This window comes from Pelodiscus sinensis, chromosome 6 (assembly GCF_052426305.1).
Source record: "Pelodiscus sinensis isolate ZL-2025 chromosome 6, ASM5242630v1, whole genome shotgun sequence".
NCBI classification, from domain to species: domain Eukaryota; kingdom Metazoa; phylum Chordata; order Testudines; family Trionychidae; genus Pelodiscus; species Pelodiscus sinensis.
In genome coordinates, this window is record NC_143057.1 from 103,014,315 (window position 1) to 103,030,985 (window position 16,671).

Consider the following 16,671-nt stretch of genomic DNA (forward strand, 5'->3'; position numbering starts at 1 on the left):
AACATCTCCTCAGCAACACAAGCTACTAGGAGCACACTGGACCTGTCTTCCCCTTGATACCTTGGTTTCCCAGGGAATATCAAGTCAAGTTGAAGGTCTCAAGTTCTTACCTTTAACATGCTCAAGGGGCTAGGTCCATGATATGTAAAAGAGTCTAAGGGCTTGTCAATACTGGCAGGTTACTGTGCTATAACTCTCTGGCTCAGGGGTGTGAAAAAGTAACCCCCTGAGCGCAGCAAGTTACAGTGCTGTAAAGCATCAATGTAAACAGACTCCCAGCACTGCTAGCTACTCACCTCTAAGTCACTGGGAGAGAGCTCTTGCCATGATCACACTGCTGTATTAAAGCAGTGCTGTGGCAGAGCTTTAAACTTGAGCATGTTGACAAAACCAAAAGCTCAGTGATAAGGACCATGGTCAATACACCTGCTCTTCTGGCACAATGGAACTTTCTATAGAAAGTGTAAAGTTAAGTTATGCAAGAAACAGCTTTTCTTGGAGCCTTTCCATGGTTGTGGAATGAGCTCCCCTAGAAACTAAGGACCATCACAAACTTCACCACCTTCCATTCTAAGTTCAAGGCCCATTTGTTTGGCCTTGGCTTCCCTCCATAGGTACAGAACAGTGTGAATATTTAAAAAAACAGTCTCAGTACTCTATCAAAACAAAATGCTCCGCTGTACATCCAACTCTTTCTCTGAGGAGAAGATGAGAGAAAGAGCCATATGACACAGATGTTAGTCACATTGTACTACAAGAAGGTGTTCAGATACTAAAGTGATAAGGGCAGTACAAGGATATATATAGAATAAAATATTGTAAATCACTGTAGTTCCACTGGCTTCAGTGGGACTACACCAATTTTTATCAGCTGAGGTTCTGGCCCTTCCCCTTCAACAGGAGTAAATGGTAAAGCAACACAGAATGTCTATATGTACAAACAATTTAAAAAGCAAGCTGATGCAAATGACAACACTTGTTCACAAGGAACTTACCTTTTTACACATACAAGAGAGGGTACACCACAGTTGACTCTAGGACAAATAAGAACTAAAGGATATGAGAGCAAATTTTGCTGACTTAGCAAATATGTATATAAATTTTCCATAGTCTGGGGTCTGTTAGGGAAAGAGTGTGGCTTTCAAGCCCATCCTCCTTCTCTGACTGTACCACTGCCTCCAGATCACTGGGGTGGTTGGCAAACTACATAACCTGAGATTCATGTTTTTATAAAAATACCTCTCTGTTGAATGATAAATGATAAATGATTGCTACTTTCAGTGAGTTATTAAGAAGCATTTTGGCTGCTTTAGCTAAAAGGCTTTGCTTTGCTTGCAAGGTCGTTCTCAATGAATTCCCTGAACTTTGAACCACATCTGAGAAGTTAGATAAACAAGGCAAGTATAAATACCAGAGAGCAGCAGCTGTTGAGGCTGTTTACTTCTGCAAAACAGAGATAAGCAGAGCAGCCAAGGAAAGGGGTAAGTGTTGTTTTGCTATAAATGCTGTTGTGATTTCTGGTTTTGCAAAGTGTTTGTTTCTTTGGTTATTGAGTTTGATCGGGGAGCTAGAAGTTTCCATTTGAAACCAACTCAAATGCATTTAAAAACATCGAAATATAGAAGAAAGTGTAATTCATAACAAAACTTATTTCCAGTCTCTTGGGCTTGGCAAGCTGTTGTTGGGCTTTGTGAGCCAACTCTGCAAAATGCTGAAGTCATGGAACAAAAATCATGGAATTTCTTAAAGTTTTGTAAATTTCTGCAAGAGAGAAATATAAAAGAAATGTAGTTCTCCAAGTGTGTGCAGAGACCCAGAGTGAAATTTTGGCTCCAGTGAAGTCAATTGTTCTATCATTTCATCACTATATTATTTTACCAGCTTGCTTCCACAGAATTGGAGGAAAGAAGAGTTAGAGAATACGAAGTCTGACAATAAGGCTGATTTGCAGCAGTTTTGTCTGTGTGAGTTTGGTAATACAAAACTTTCCTTGCATTGGAATTCTCTGGGATTGATGGAAATGCATATTATTTATCCTTGTTTCATGTATTATGTATGTTACATTACAGAGCACAACTAAGTGATTGATCAGATTTTGTTATGAATGGGGCAATGGGATACCAATGTAATCCTGCATCTTGGGAGGCGAAAAGGAGTTTTTCAGTTTCTTTCTTTTATAATGTATGGTTTATAAATACAATAAGCCAGAGTCTTATGTTACTGTATCACTGGAAGAAAAAGAGATTGTTACAATATTTCTCATGTTTTATGATAGTCACAAGTATAAAATGCTCTGGGTGCATGCAGGACATTTTGTGAGATTTAGGGAATCCTGAAACTCTGGATTTTTCATTTCTGTCTCAGTGGTCTCTTGTGTCTGCATTATTTAGAGCTTTTACTAGCTAAAATCCAAATATGAAAAAGAGTCTTCTAAAAATCCTGGATTCTTTTATTCTGCTCCCAGTTTATATAGTATTTACCATGGGCCAACATATACGCCTATGAACCAGATCTCCGCCCGGAGTAAACTGGAACAACACCATTGACGTCTATGCACAAAGAAGTTAAAAGCAGCAGAATTGGAGTCATTTTTGCAATCATTAGAATTGCAGTTTGGTAGGCGTAGGGAACGACTCAGTTTGTCTCACTGAAATAAGAGATTATCCAGCTGGTCGGAATACTTAGATTGTCCTGTTTTCAATTAAGAAAATAGCAAGTTTGTCCACTATGTTAGTGCTTTCCCTGAAATCAAAGGAATATTGCCAATAAACATAGTGGGCCAAATTCTGAGCTTACTTCCTGTGTGAGCCCCAGTTAATGGCCTGCTGGTTTTGTTTTGAGAATTTCAGCAGCTGGAATTGCTATGTGCCTATATCTCATTTCTTTTGTTTTCTCATTTGCAGCTGAAGCCCAGCCATGTGGGGAGGGCTGGGACTGGCCCTGGTTCTCTGTCTCCTCCCAGGAGGAGGGACAGAGAGCCAGGGTTCAAGTGCCCGTTGTAAGGAACCCCCAGAATGGAAAATCGGGGAACACAGTCCAATGCTGAATTCTAGGGGCTCAGTGACAGTGGTGGCACTCCTCCAAGCCAGCTGATACTTGTGCCTGCTTCAGGCTTCCAGGTAAGGACATATCTCTCTTCCAAGAATATCTGAAAATGGGAGAGAGCAGTTTTTAAAACTGAACTATTTAGTTTCTACACATATGCAAAGTTTTTATATTATATATAGCTATGGTCACACACCTATGGCTTCTTCACTGGCTACTAAGGATGTTAAGAAGCGGGTATCTGACTAATCATGTAGTTGATAAATTTGTATTGACTTCATGATTAGTCGATAAGGCTACCCCTGCTGCGGCTCTGTAGTTTAAATGTAGTAGGAGCTGGGTGCACAGGGCTCCTATTACCTTTAAACTGCAGAGCTGCAGCGTGGGTAGGTCCTAGACATGGCATGAGCTGGGACTGAGCAGTCCTGGTTCACTCCAGGTCCCAGACCACTGCGCCTCTGCATTTTAAATGTAGTAAGAGCTGCCCAGCATTTACTACATTGAAAATGCAGAGAGATTTGGGATCCAGCACCTCTGCATTTTCAATGTAGTAAAAACCTACCTACTTTTAAGCTAGCCCCCCTCCCCCCCCCCCCCAGGAACCAGCTCCTGCTCCGCCTAGGCTTATCGGATAGTCGACTGTTCAAATAGTCACTTACACCCTACTGTGACAGGTAGGGAGGTGAATGTTTAATTAGTTAATCAGTTCACTGATGGAGGCTGGAGTAGCTTCCCGACTGCCACAGGCAGGGGGCTGCTCCAGTCTTGCAGTCCTGGGCTCCCTGCAGCCCACTACCACCTCCTTCAGCCCACTGCCCTTTTAATTGATTAACTGGTTAAACATATTGTTTAATAGTTAAACAATATGTTTAACTGTTTAAACCAATTAATTGGGATTTTACATTGCTAGTGTCAGGTGCAATTTCATTGGCTCAGTCGGGTTCCTAGGTGGACAAATTCGTGCCGGTAACTCAGATTCTTTAATCACTGACTCACTATTCGTTGGTAGATAAAACAACCATTTAAAAGCCTTGCCATCTTCCAATTACACCCCTATAAATAATAACTATATCTTTGTAAAAACTCAAAAATAGACTTTTAAGATCTTAGGCCATACAAATTAAAATGAACCCTAGCAAGCCCAGCAGAAACAGTTCTTCCAGAACTGTACTAGTCCCGCTAAAATGTGATTTAGGGTCTGATCCGATAGTCCCCCAAGCTTTACTCATAACCAAGAGTTTACCCTAGTAGTGGTAAACAAACTAATACAAAAGAAAATGGTGATACATTTGGAAGCTAGCAGAGGGCTACCCTGTAAGGCCTTAATTCTGCTCTCATTGAAAAACCGGTCCCTGAGGGTATGTCTACACTTTGCTCCCAGTTCGAACTAGAGATGCAAATGTAGCTGACCAAAATTGCTAATGAAACAGGGATTTAAATATCCTGCACTTCATTAGCATAATCTCACTTGTGTGTTATTCCGCTCGCCAGCTAATTCGAACCAGGAAGTGCTCTCTGGGAGTAATGTTAGTTCAAACCAAGGGGTTTGATTCGAACTAATGTGTCCCAGAGCCCACTTCCTGGTTCGAATCAGCTGGTGAGCGGAATAACGCATGGCGAGATTATGCTAATGAAGCACGGGATATTTAAATCCCCGCTTCATTAGCAATTTCAGTTGGCTACATTTGCATCCCTAGCTCGAACTAGGGCTCAAGTGTAGACGTACCCTAAGAGAAAAGAAAGATTGATCTGAAACCAGAATGAAGCTTAAGTTGAGTCTCGTGGAATGGGGCTTTCAAAGATGCTTACTCCTTCAGGCTCCTTTGCAAATTCTAGCCTAACATTCAGCTCTCTCCATTTCATTTGCAATGTGTGGATGGATTCACCCACTTACGGGCACACCCTTCCCTTGGCCAATTAAGACAATCATTGGTGGGCTTGATTCTCTAGTACCTTGTTCCTTGCATAGCCATCATTTACCCCCAGGCTCAGGCCCTTCATTGCTGGAAATCAGGGTTGCACGTAGGCAGCTTTGAATTTCATAGGAAACAGCTAGTTAAAATACAGAATTTTTCTTGAGTTGATAAAAGAGAAAATACAGGGCTGATCTAAGATTCACTAATTCTTTCAAACTGCCACTCATTCTGTCTTCTTGGTTATTAATTTGATAGAGATAATGAAGCTAAGTAAAATCATATTTCTCACATATATAAAAAACTACCTGAAATAGAGAGATCTTTATAGGTTTCACTCTTTTTGCCATCAACAAAGGTAAGCTGTCCTTGAAAGCATTCATGGGATGGATAAGGGTCCACTTGTAGAAGATAGGCCAGGGATTCCAGAGCCTGTCTTTTTGCATGCTTAGGCAGGAACTAGCACAATGGATCTGGGTCTGTTGCTACTACCAGAACACAACCCCCCCATAATAATAACAGGAACAGTTGGACAGTTCTTTTGAGTGGAATCAAACAGCAGTTGCTCCCCTGCTCATAACTTGGATTCATATTGCAGCTATGAAATCACTTTGAGTTGAAAACTGGCAGAGCTGGCTTCACAGCTTGACTCCTTTAAACCCTTTCTATAGGCCGCGTAGTTCTAATATTACAATGGTCCTTATGAGCTTTTCAAGAATTGCTTTTGAAACAGTAGGGATGGGATTCTGGATCAGTTTAACTTAATGAGAGTTTTGACACTAATTTCAATGGAGTAGACTTTTACCCTAGAAAAGCAAATTTGACATTGGGCCATGGGATTTCAAGCTGTTAGGATAATAAAGAACTTTAGTTTTATTGTAGTTAATAATACATTCATTCAGTTTACAGAGCAAATACATTTAAGAAAAGCTGCACATTCATTCCAGCAAGATATGAAAGTATGGAACATCGATTTTAGGGAAAAGAATTTGCTTATCATGTAATTCTTGAAGAAGATCATTAGTAACATAACTTTATACTGCATGAGTTCTGTTTCCCTCTTTGTGCTAATGGCTACCATATCCTTTTTCTGACTTTTTTTAGTAGCTGTTATGTCATCCAAATAAGTTGGAGAGTGAGGAGCTCTTTGTTGTAGGTACCCCTTCCTGACCATCTATAGTGAGGTGCTATTTGGACTATACATGCACTCAGACGTAAAACTGGTAGTCAGTCCAAAATCAATTATCACTCAAATACACAGATTATATTAAATATCTAAATATATATCAATAATAAAAAACAAAGGAATTGGAATAGCATTCATTTAAATCATGGCCATTAAAATCAATGACACCAATAGAAGGATTACAGTTATTAGATCTCAGATAAATCAAGGCAAATCATTGATCCTTAAAATAAAATGTCTATTTTAAAAGCATACTTTTAATTGTTGAAGAAAAAAAGATGATTCTTGCCTGACTAATGGTCTTTTTCTTTTAAAATCTCCATCAGATTGGAAGACCTGAGAGTGAAGTTAGAGGGTGAAGGATTGGTCAATATCTCGTATATCGTGGTTAATCATCAAGGAATCAATTCTCAACATAAAATTCACACACTGAAGGAGAAAGTATCAGAGAATATTACTGTATTCCAGCAGGATGAGAAACAACCTGATATCTGGACTACCTTAAATGGAAACAAAGATGATTTTCTTATCTATGACAGGTCTGTATATAAAGGAGAAATTAAAAATGATTTCTATTAATTTACACTGTTGTATATTGTAATCCAACAGAATGAATCTCATTTGCTTGTTATTCCGAAATAATGCTGTTGTGTAGACATACCCTAAATTCGAAATAAGATACATAATTTGCGCTATGCACATTGCGTATCTTATTTCAATTGTATTTGGAAATAGCTTATTTCAAAATTTGGTGCATCTACACAGTGCCAAATTTCAAAATAATGTGCTATTTCAAAACATCCCTTAACTCTCGTGGAACGAGGGTTACAGGGATGCCGAAATAGCGCTCCCATTATTTCTGAAAATATTTTGAAATAACAGGTTTGTTTAAAAGATGCAGAGTAGCTATTTTTCGGGCTACCTCTGGTATTCTGAAATAGCCGCATTGTTTAGACATACCCTTAGAGAATAACTAATATGGACCAAATGTTGCAGTTATTTAAAATCAGTCTAAGACTGGAATAGCTTCATTTTTTCCCCATAACAGTTACTTTGGATTTACAACAGTTGTAACTGAGAGCAGAATTTAGATCTAGGATTCCAATCACACTTCCTTATTTTTAATATTCATATAATACTATGATATCTGAGTCTGATTTACACAACATTTATTTATCATATTTAAACTGAGCCTATAAGGCTGTTTTATGAGGAAAAGAAGGGCTTAATCCATTTAGACATTTGCAGGTTTATTGAGTAGAAAATTTTTTGTCGCAGCTTAAAATAGCGTTCTTTGAAAAAGAAACAACTATGTAAATGAGTTAACAGTAACATAGGCTGATATCCTTATCTACAGCCAAATCCTGGAGCATACAGCAAAGTCCAATAAACATATTTTCCTAATGTGAAAACATCCTAGGTTTGAGGAACTAAATCTCAGCCCACTGATTATGCTGTCTGTGCCATGTGACATGGAGACAAGAAGCAGCTGTAACTCACTGCTCCTGTCCACATATGGAGCTTTCATCTAGAGCAGTGCATGGATGCATCAACTACACCCCTAGCTTGTCCACAGTCCCTTTTTCAGGGAAATTGTGAGGACTAGCTGCAATGATCTTTCTCCTGGAGAGAAACGTGTGCATGGTGTTTCAGCTACTGTTATCTTCGCCACCCCCTCGTATCAATATGCAGATTTACAACTGCTTTTGTGCTGCTGTTAAGAGCACTCCTAGGACTTGGCCCATAGTCTTTATTCAAGCAGAGCTGGGTGTATGGAAAAGTTCTTTTGTAAATTGAATTTACCTTTGTAATATGAGAAACTGCACATTATAGATATTTAGATTGTAAACGTCTGGGAACTTGGAGCATCTGTCAGTTCTATATTTGCACAGTGCCTCATTAAATGGGTTCCTGGTCCATAATTAAGGTTCCTGGGCAGGACAAATAATAATAATAATAATAGTTTTTTTGGGTTTCTATCAGAGGGAGCAAGGGGGGAGGGGAACAGGAACCTTTGGAAGGAATATCCAGTTTAAAAGCTGGTTCCCCCACCACTGTCTCCATGGGGTGGGAGGCAGGGGAGGCAGAGGCAGAGGCAAGGAAGGAGACTAGACGCGAACTGGGAATCAGCTGATTCCTGGCTTGTGCCTTGTCCCTTGTCCCAGGTGCTGCACCTTTTCTTTTTAAATGTAGTAAGAGCTGTCTAGCTTCTACTACATTTAAACTGCAGAGCCACAGCGGGGGTAGCGAGCACCCCCCAACTGACTAATTGAGTAGTTGATAGAAATTCCATCAACTAGTCAATTAGCTGATTATCTGCATTTTAACATCCTTACTGTAAATTTCCTTCTCTTATTAGGTGTGGCCGTCTGGTGTATCATCTTGGTCTGCCTTATAGCTTCCTGACTTTCCCATATGTGGAAGACTCGATTAAGATTGCATACTGTGAATACACGTGTGGAAATTGTTCTTTTATGGTACTTTCCTTATTTTATTTATATATATATAATGTCAGTGGAAAATGAGATTGACTAATCTTTAAAGGAATTATTTCTACCTGATTAATCCCAAATGTCATTGTTTACCATCCTGGGCCCTTTTATGATGCCTCATTTATTAAGCAATATGTCACATATTTTTCAAAATGCTAGGGCTGCTCCTGCTGGCCCCCATGTGGACACTTCCAGCTCCCAGTCCGTGCTGGCTGGGAGCCGGCAACTCCCATGTAGGCAGGGGGAGGGGGATCTGATAGGGCTGGAGCAGAGCTTGACTCATGGCTGGGCTATGAGCGGGGAGCTGTTAACAGGTGCCAGTTAACTGTTACCTGGTAATCATCTTCTGTTAAAGGTGATGCTTACCAGGTAATTGTTTAACTGCTTACCCATTAACATCCCTAGCTATGACAACACTTCATGCAAATACTCTGATTAGCCAGTATTTTATTTAGCTTCCTACAGTTCTAAATTAAGGCCCTAGTCCAGTGCTCATTGAACTTAGTAGAAAGATTCCTACTGATTCTTTCCTTGCTTGTTAATACTTTTAATTTCCTCCTTGCTTGGTTGATACATATTTACAAATAATGCACTGGGATTTTGTGGACATCACAGGAAATATAAGATCATGAAAAGGATGATAGCATGACTACATTTTTTTGAATACCAAGAGAAGATATTCCCTCTAAATTGTCAGTGATCCATGCTTTTGTCATATCAGCAGAGCCATGCTTCAAAATACATTGGCAAACACTGTCCCTCAAAGAAATCACTCAGACACAATTTCTCCACAGCTCCCCTTTTGCATTGGGGAACAACAACTGATGTGATCTTTTGCATAGTAACAGCACTCCTTGGAGTGCTGGGAGTTGCATGGCATGTTTTCCATTTGTAGTCACGTTATTTCCTACAAAATCTAGCCCTTAATTTATTTGTGATACAGCCATGGTTTTCAGAAACATTTTTAAAAAGGATAAGTTGAACACAAAAACCTTTGCAATGACACTATTTTATGTCTCATTTGATTAAGCCTTTACTTTCACTGAATGTATTAATGCTATTAGTTAATCGAGATTTAAAAACTAATTCTGCTCATTTTAGATGTGTGCATTTCCATTGTGTGAACTTGTATTTTCCAGACCCCAGTTGTTGAAGATATTTGCAAAAACATAAATCAGACAACAGACAAAAAGCTGTCTGAAGAAGCTCCGAAGCCACACTATCACCATTCACATCACCACAATCAACACAGACATCAACACAGGCACCAACACCATGAAGGGGACCAGCTTTCAGAAGATCAGAGTCAAAATGATTCTGCTGCAGCCACAAGACATCAATCCCCTCAGAGCAGTCAACGTAATAACAGGGTTGTGGGTCGTAATAGACAGGGTCAGAAAGATAACCAACAAAATGTAGAAACTGCCCCTCAAAGAGAAGTAGAGAAGGGTCCTACCCAGGTTAAGAGGCCTTGTAAAAAAGGAACTGCCAGCTGAAAAAATCAGTTAACCTGAAACTGGCAGAAAGTGTCACAATCAACTTCTAATAGCTGATGTTGACACTGACGTCACCTGTTGTTTGAAGAATCAGGAAATGCAGCCACCTGACATTGTCGGGGAGATCTTCCATCTACCTGCAGGTGACATGGCCAGCTGTTAGCAGAGAACATCACTGAATCTTGACAGTGACGTCTGCCCACAGCTGCTTGACATCCACCAGCAGCAGGTGAGCGTGAAATATCTGACACCTGACAGTGAGAACCAAAAGCAGGAAACTGAGCATGAGAAACAAACTAAACATTTTAACATCAGGAAAGAGCCCTTCAATTTGAATACATTTAATTGTAATATAACTCGTCAAAGCAAGCTTCAAATTTTCAAATTAATATCCTTGACAGGAAATTGAGAAGCATAGAGAAATTAAAATATAACACTGTAAACAATTTGATGTGTGTTACAATCCCATTAATAGAGGGTTGTTTTCATTTTAAAGTAAAATTACCTAAATTGTAGTTTGTTTTGTCCATGCCAGTTGAAAGGTGTCTACAGTATTTGGTTAATTTGTCTTTCTTGTTTCTCTCCTAATATTCTGTTTGCATTAGTGAAGACAGACGCATAAACTATAACCTAGGGGCTTCTGTTTGATGTTTAGCAACCAAGAATAGAAGAAAGCCAGAAAAGACATTCTAATCATGTTTTATTTCTGAAGAACAGGAAAATATTAAAAAGTTTATTTTTTCTCGACTCAAAAAGGAGCTACAGATGTGACCCAATCATTTTGTTTTTGATATATATGAAAAGTTTATTCAAGAGCAACTTGCCATAACAATGTTTTATTTCAGCTGCAAACTATATCCCAAAAATTGAGTTGTTCAAAAGTAATAGCTTCTGTGCTGTTTGATATTCTAATAGTTTTAAAACCAGGTCTTGTATCAGGATCCATTAGGAAGGACCCTTGTGCCTTTGTGGAGCACTAATGAAAACAGGATTCTGCATAGGCACAGAGGGCAGTGTTAGTAGATCTTGATGTGGAAGCAAGTCGTGATATAAGGCTGTGGATCGAATTCAGTCCTGGTATAAGCAGACACAACTCTGACTGAATTGCACCTATTTATGCCAGGGTTGAATGTAGGCACATATATTGATTATTAATGTGACTTACTAATGAAACTTGTATAATGTCTCTCTTGATGTAGTTAACATTCTTACAATTTGACTATCTTAACGAAACTGAAAACAATGTAGTATCTAATTTGAAGGATTATGTAAGTAAGAAAAGGATAGAGGTGAATGCTTTGGAAGCACATGCCATATAAATGATGGTTTTGTAGGGAAATTATGTCTCCTACAAAACCTGAATCCTTTTATGGTGAATGCTAATAAGCAAGAAAGCAGTACTGAATACAAGAAGAATATAGATGTATGGTACATTTGAAAAAGGAATTTTCAATAAAAACAGATGGCATTCCAGAGTTGCCTTATATTTTGTTTTCACTTTCCAAATACATAGCTTGTTCTATTACAACTGAAAAATATATTATAATGTATTAAGTCAAGAAAGCATTTCAGTAGAGCATGTTCAAATTTCTACTCAAAATCGCCTCCGTTTGAGGAGGGAATTTGGGGCATTGCTGAGACGTTGCTCTAAATCTCTAATAGTGTTACGGAGAATTTCAATTTCTTTGTTCTTTTCCTCTTGGAGATGCTGAAGTTTCTATGGAAATATAAGGAAATATTTTGGTAATTAAAGATTAGAACTGAAATACAGCATGGGTGAATCCACACAACATGCGTTACTAATGACAGTTATTCTAAGGATAATGCTGAGAACATAATTTTACAAAGATAATTCTCACAAAATCTCCTTTGTCAGCCTAATGACCCTAATCTATAAAAGCACGTGCAGATGTTTAACTGTAAGCACACAATACTGCCTTTGATGTTAATAGGACTATTCAAGGTAAAGTTAAGCACGTGCCTAAATGTTTTGCTGACACGTGCCTAAATGTTTTGCCTCAGCCCTATCCCCCAAACTCCATAAAGTGGTGCAAGAAGGAGACCATGGTAACTGTGATAGCCTCATAGTTTTCCACTGGAAGGAACATGATCAGAATGAAAGCTACAAGGCCATTGAGATAAAGCTGAATGGTGGGCATTGTTGGCAACGTGATAGCTCTAGAGAGAAATATTTTGGGCTTGAATCCAAACCCTATTAAAGTTAATTGAAAAATAGTCAGCAAGCTACAGTAGGCTTTGGATCAGGGTCCGGGGGGGGGGGGGGGGGGGGGAAGGGGAATGCACATATCATCAAATGTACTGATAGTTTTCTGTGATGCTGGTGGTTTGGTCAGAGGAAATTATGCCTCTCTCTTGTGCTTTCACTGAACACAATGGGTTTGTACAGGTGCAACTGATGACAGAAGCGTTAGTGCTAAGGATGACATGAGCTTCACTTTCAAATACATATTCAATAGGAAGTGATGGTGGTTAGAAAAAACACGGTTTCACATGGTAAACAAGCAACATGGTTAGGAGCCATAGTGGCACAACAAATAAGGAGTGGCACATTGTCCTTTGTAGAAATTCACTTTTCAACACAAGTTGCAATTTAAAACATTGCATATCATACAGAAATACCAGCAAGATACTCTGTATAAACACATTGTAGCAACAGCATTTGTGATCTATAGACATTTTTAGGAAAAAGCTATTAAAACACATACCCTTCTGTAGATGTTTTGAGGCAAGACTGCAGAATCAGGATATGATTTTGTTATTTTATTCTGAACTCTTGCGAATTTATCATTGAACTAAAAGGAAAGGACACAAATCCCTAATATTTACACTGACCGAACAGAAGAAAACATTATTTTAATAAAATAGACATTATCTCCACAATTTTTTGCATATATTTTGTACCTTAAATTAAAACTGGCTAAGATCCCAGTTCTAGTATTCTATGATCTAATTACTCAATTTAAAACAAATTAAATTTAACAAGATTACAAGTTGCCAATGTCCCTTTAAAAATATTGGCCAAGAGCCTTGATTTTGATGGTTCAAAGAGACTGTAATGTTTGTTTGCCAACCAGCTGAGGAGTTTTCCCAACTGGGGGAGTATGTCTGGGCAAAAGAAGTCTTAGCGAGATAGCCATGTTAGTCTGTGACTTTAAACCAATGAGTAGTCCTGTGGCAGCTTAGGGTACATCTACACTGCATGCATAATTGCAAAATAAGCTATTCTGGAAGAAATATTCTAAAATAGCTTATTTCGAAATAGCGTGTCTAAACTACAGGGAAGCCTCAAAATTAGTTTGAAGCAGGCTGCCTTAATGTGGACATGCTGCCTCAATTTAGAGCCCCAGGAGCCACTGGGGAGTAATTGCTTTGAATGGTTCTGGGGTGTCCACACTACTACTATTTCAAAATAGCTAGTTTGGAATAGGCATTATTTTTCATAGAATGAGGTTTACAGACGTCGGAATAAGCTATTATTTTGAATTTATTTTGAAATAACGGAATTGCTATGTAGACGCTTGCATTGTTATTTTGGAATAAAGGCCATTATTCCAAAATATTGCTACTTTGTAGATGCACCCTTAAAGACTAACAAATATATGAAATCATGTGCTTTTGTGGGTAAGACCCACTTCATTAGATGAGTATTTTTGCTATTCTCTAACCATTGGTCTACATTAAGAGATAAGTTCGAATTAAGATTCATAACTTCAGCTATGTTAATTACATAACTTAAGTTGAAGTATCTTAAGTCAAATTTTGGAGCAATCCACACTATGGGAGAAAGGAGCACACTCCCTTCAACTTCCAAAGTTTCAGAGGGTAGCCATGTTAGTCCTGAAGTACCTTGGGGTATGTCTATACTACAAAGTTAATTCGAACTAACGGAGGTTAGTTCGAATTAACTTTGATAGGTGCTACACTAGCGCTCCCCTAGTTTGAACTTAATTCGAACTAGCGGAGCGCTTAGTTCGAACTAGGTAAACCTCATTGTACGAGGACTAAGCCTAGTTCGAACTTACTAGTTCGAATTAAGGAGTGTGTAGCCCCTTAATTCGAACTAGTGGGAGGCTAGCCCTCCCCAGCTTTCCCTGGTGGCCCCTCTGGCCAACACCAGGGAAACTCATATGCTCCCCTCCCGGCCCCGGAGCCCTTAAAAGGGCACGGGCTGGCTACGGTGCCCTTACCAGGTGCAAACCTGCCAGCACCCAGCTAGCAGACCCTGCACCTGGCACGGCTCAAGCCAGCCACCAGATGCCCCCCAGCCCTCCCCCTCTTCCCGGGACCAGGCTGGCAGCTCCCGGGAGCTTGCCCGGGACCGCAAGAGGCGGGCACCCGCCTGGGCTAGTGCGGACATCGGGGACCTCGTCCACGACCTCCGCACTAGGCACAGGACAGTGGCCGTCTAGGGCAGGAGAGCTTCCAGCTTGGCCACCCAGGAACAGGTGTGCATGAAAATCAAGGGGGTCCACTGAGACCCCCGACCCTGAGCCCCGAGCTTACAATGGCCGTAGTGGGTCAGATCAAAGGTCCATCTAGCCCAGTAGCCTGTCTGCTGACAGAGGCCAACCCTAGGGACCCTGGAGGGGGTGGACCGAAGACAGTGACCGAGCCATTTGTCTCGTGCCATCCCTCTCCAGCCTTCCACAAACTTTGGGCAGGGACACCACTCCTATCCCCTGGCTAATACCACTCCATGGACCCAACCTCCTTGACTTTATCTCACTTCTCTTTAAACTCTGTTCTAGTTGTAGCCTTCACAGCCTCCTGCAGCAAGGAGTTCCACAGGTTGACTCTTTGCTTTGTGAAGAAGAACTTTCTGTTACTAGTTTGAAGCCTGCTACCCATTCCTTTCCTTTGGTGTCCTCTAGTCCTTCTATTATGGGAACTAATGAACTTTTCTTTATGCACCCTCTCCACGCCACTAATGCTTTTGTAGACCTCTATCCTATCCCCCCTCAGTCTCCTCTTTTCTAAACTGAAAAGTCCCAGTCTCTTTAGCCTCTCTTCATATGGGACCTGTTCCAAACCTCTGATCATTTTAGTTGCCCTCCCCTCTCCCACCTCCTTTTCCCAGTCTCCCCGAGTTTTGTTCAATAAAGAGAGTCTCTATTTTTGACCACATGTTTTCTTTATTTTGTACATTAGGAAGGGGGGCTAGGGAAAGGTAAGTGGAAGGAGGTGAGGGAGGAATGGGGTACGAGCCCCCGATGGGGAGGACTGGGCTGGCTCTGTGGACTTCTGGGGGTGGAAGCTCTCCTGCAGCCCCCCAATTGCACCCTCTCTCCAGATGGCAGCCTGCAGCAAGTGCAGCCGGACTGATGGCCGAGTGCTGTGATGTGCCCAGTGTGGGCACTCAGGGCACTCCAAGCCAGGACTGCTTTGCAAGCGGGGCACCCCTGAGAACTGTCTGTCTGGGGTGGGAGTCGGGTCCCTTTAAGCACAGCCCTCAGCTAGCCTGAGGCAGCAGCTCCACGCTCTAAGTACTCATCTGATGCACTGCCGGCACTGCTTCTGGCCATCCTTAACCCCGGTTCAGGGTCCACTTAATGTGGACATGCTAGTTCGAATTAGCAAAACGCTAATTTGAACTAGTTTTTTAGTCTGGATGCGTTAGTTTGAATTAGCTTAGTTTGAATTAACTAATTCGAGCTAAGTTAGTTCGAATTAGCGCTGTAGTGTAGACATACCCCAGGAGGGTGCAGGGGTAAGGGAAGGTTCAGGTGCCAGTGGATTCTGGGGGTGAAGCAGAAGGGCAGACACCTACATGGGAGGGACCAGCACCAGAGGAGAGAGGCGAGGGGGGTGTTAGACGAGGGGATGAGGAGGGGTAGCTCACATGATCAGAATGGGGCTACTGGAGGAGTGGGCACAGGGGGGAGAGAAGGGCTGGTGGAGGGGGGCAGGTCTCAGGAAGTCTGAGGGCAGTGAGAAGGGCAGGAGTCAGAACAGCAGAGGAGGGTGAGGGGTTGGGGGGCAGCAGGCAACAGGGGAGTTGATGGAACAAGGAGAGGAGACATGGCAGCAGCATGGAAAGGTAGATATTTTATTAATGACTTGGGTGCCACAATGGCACATCCAAACAAGCCACATGAATTCAGTACTGGTGCACAACACAAAATTAATTCGCTCATGAGAGGAAACTCTCAGAGGGAACACTTCCCACCCCCAGCCTCTCCACCCCCGCATTAATGTCACACACATTGGGTTAATGCAATTGCAGGATAGTTGCATGGGGGGGATTGGGGGGCGCCAAACTAATCCCTATTGGTAGGAGGATGGTGGGAAAAGTCCTTGGGGGGGCGGGTCACATAACACTTTTTACTTTTGGTCATTTGCCCATCTTGCCTGGAGAGGGTTACCTCCAGAGGCGTGGCTAATGGGTGGCAGGGGCATGGTTAACAGGGGTCAGGGCAGGGGTGTGGCTAATGGGGGGAGGGGGTCAAAGTACATTTAAAAAAAAATTTGGGTACACACCCTAATGAAATGTGCTGCACACGCCTATGCGTGTAAACATG

At 41.1% G+C, this 16,671-nt stretch overlaps 3 protein-coding genes across 6 annotated transcripts in view; 1 reads left to right on the plus strand and 2 right to left on the minus strand.

Annotated features, from left to right (window-relative positions):
* ZBTB35 (zinc finger and BTB domain containing 35) overlaps positions 1 to 1,391 on the minus strand; it is a 61,733-nt gene extending 60,342 nt beyond the window's left edge. For all 4 annotated transcript variants that reach the window (XM_089779401.1, XM_075932488.2, XM_075932490.2 and 1 more), the window contains exon 1: positions 996 to 1,391. The gene's annotated coding sequence lies outside the window, so the exon portion shown is untranslated. The remainder of the gene's footprint in view (positions 1 to 995) is intronic.
* Positions 1,392 to 1,413: 22 nt separating this feature from the next.
* SELENOP (selenoprotein P) lies at positions 1,414 to 11,605 on the plus strand. The gene is made up of 6 exons (XM_089779407.1): positions 1,414 to 1,481; positions 1,882 to 1,964; positions 2,904 to 3,119; positions 6,471 to 6,683; positions 8,504 to 8,621; positions 9,776 to 11,605. Exons 3-6 carry the CDS (start codon positions 2,917 to 2,919, stop codon positions 10,130 to 10,132), a joined length of 891 nt encoding a protein of 296 aa, XP_089635533.1. The 5' UTR covers positions 1,414 to 1,481; positions 1,882 to 1,964; positions 2,904 to 2,916; the 3' UTR covers positions 10,133 to 11,605.
* CCDC152 (coiled-coil domain containing 152) overlaps positions 9,775 to 16,671 on the minus strand; it is a 41,405-nt gene continuing 34,508 nt past the window's right edge. Inside the window, exons 8-9 of the mRNA XM_025179682.3 lie at positions 12,859 to 12,945; positions 9,775 to 11,849 (exon numbers count right to left, since the gene is read on the minus strand). Of these exons, the coding sequence (XP_025035467.3) occupies positions 11,727 to 11,849; positions 12,859 to 12,945 (210 nt within the window). The 3' untranslated portion in view covers positions 9,775 to 11,726. The remainder of the gene's footprint in view (positions 11,850 to 12,858; positions 12,946 to 16,671) is intronic.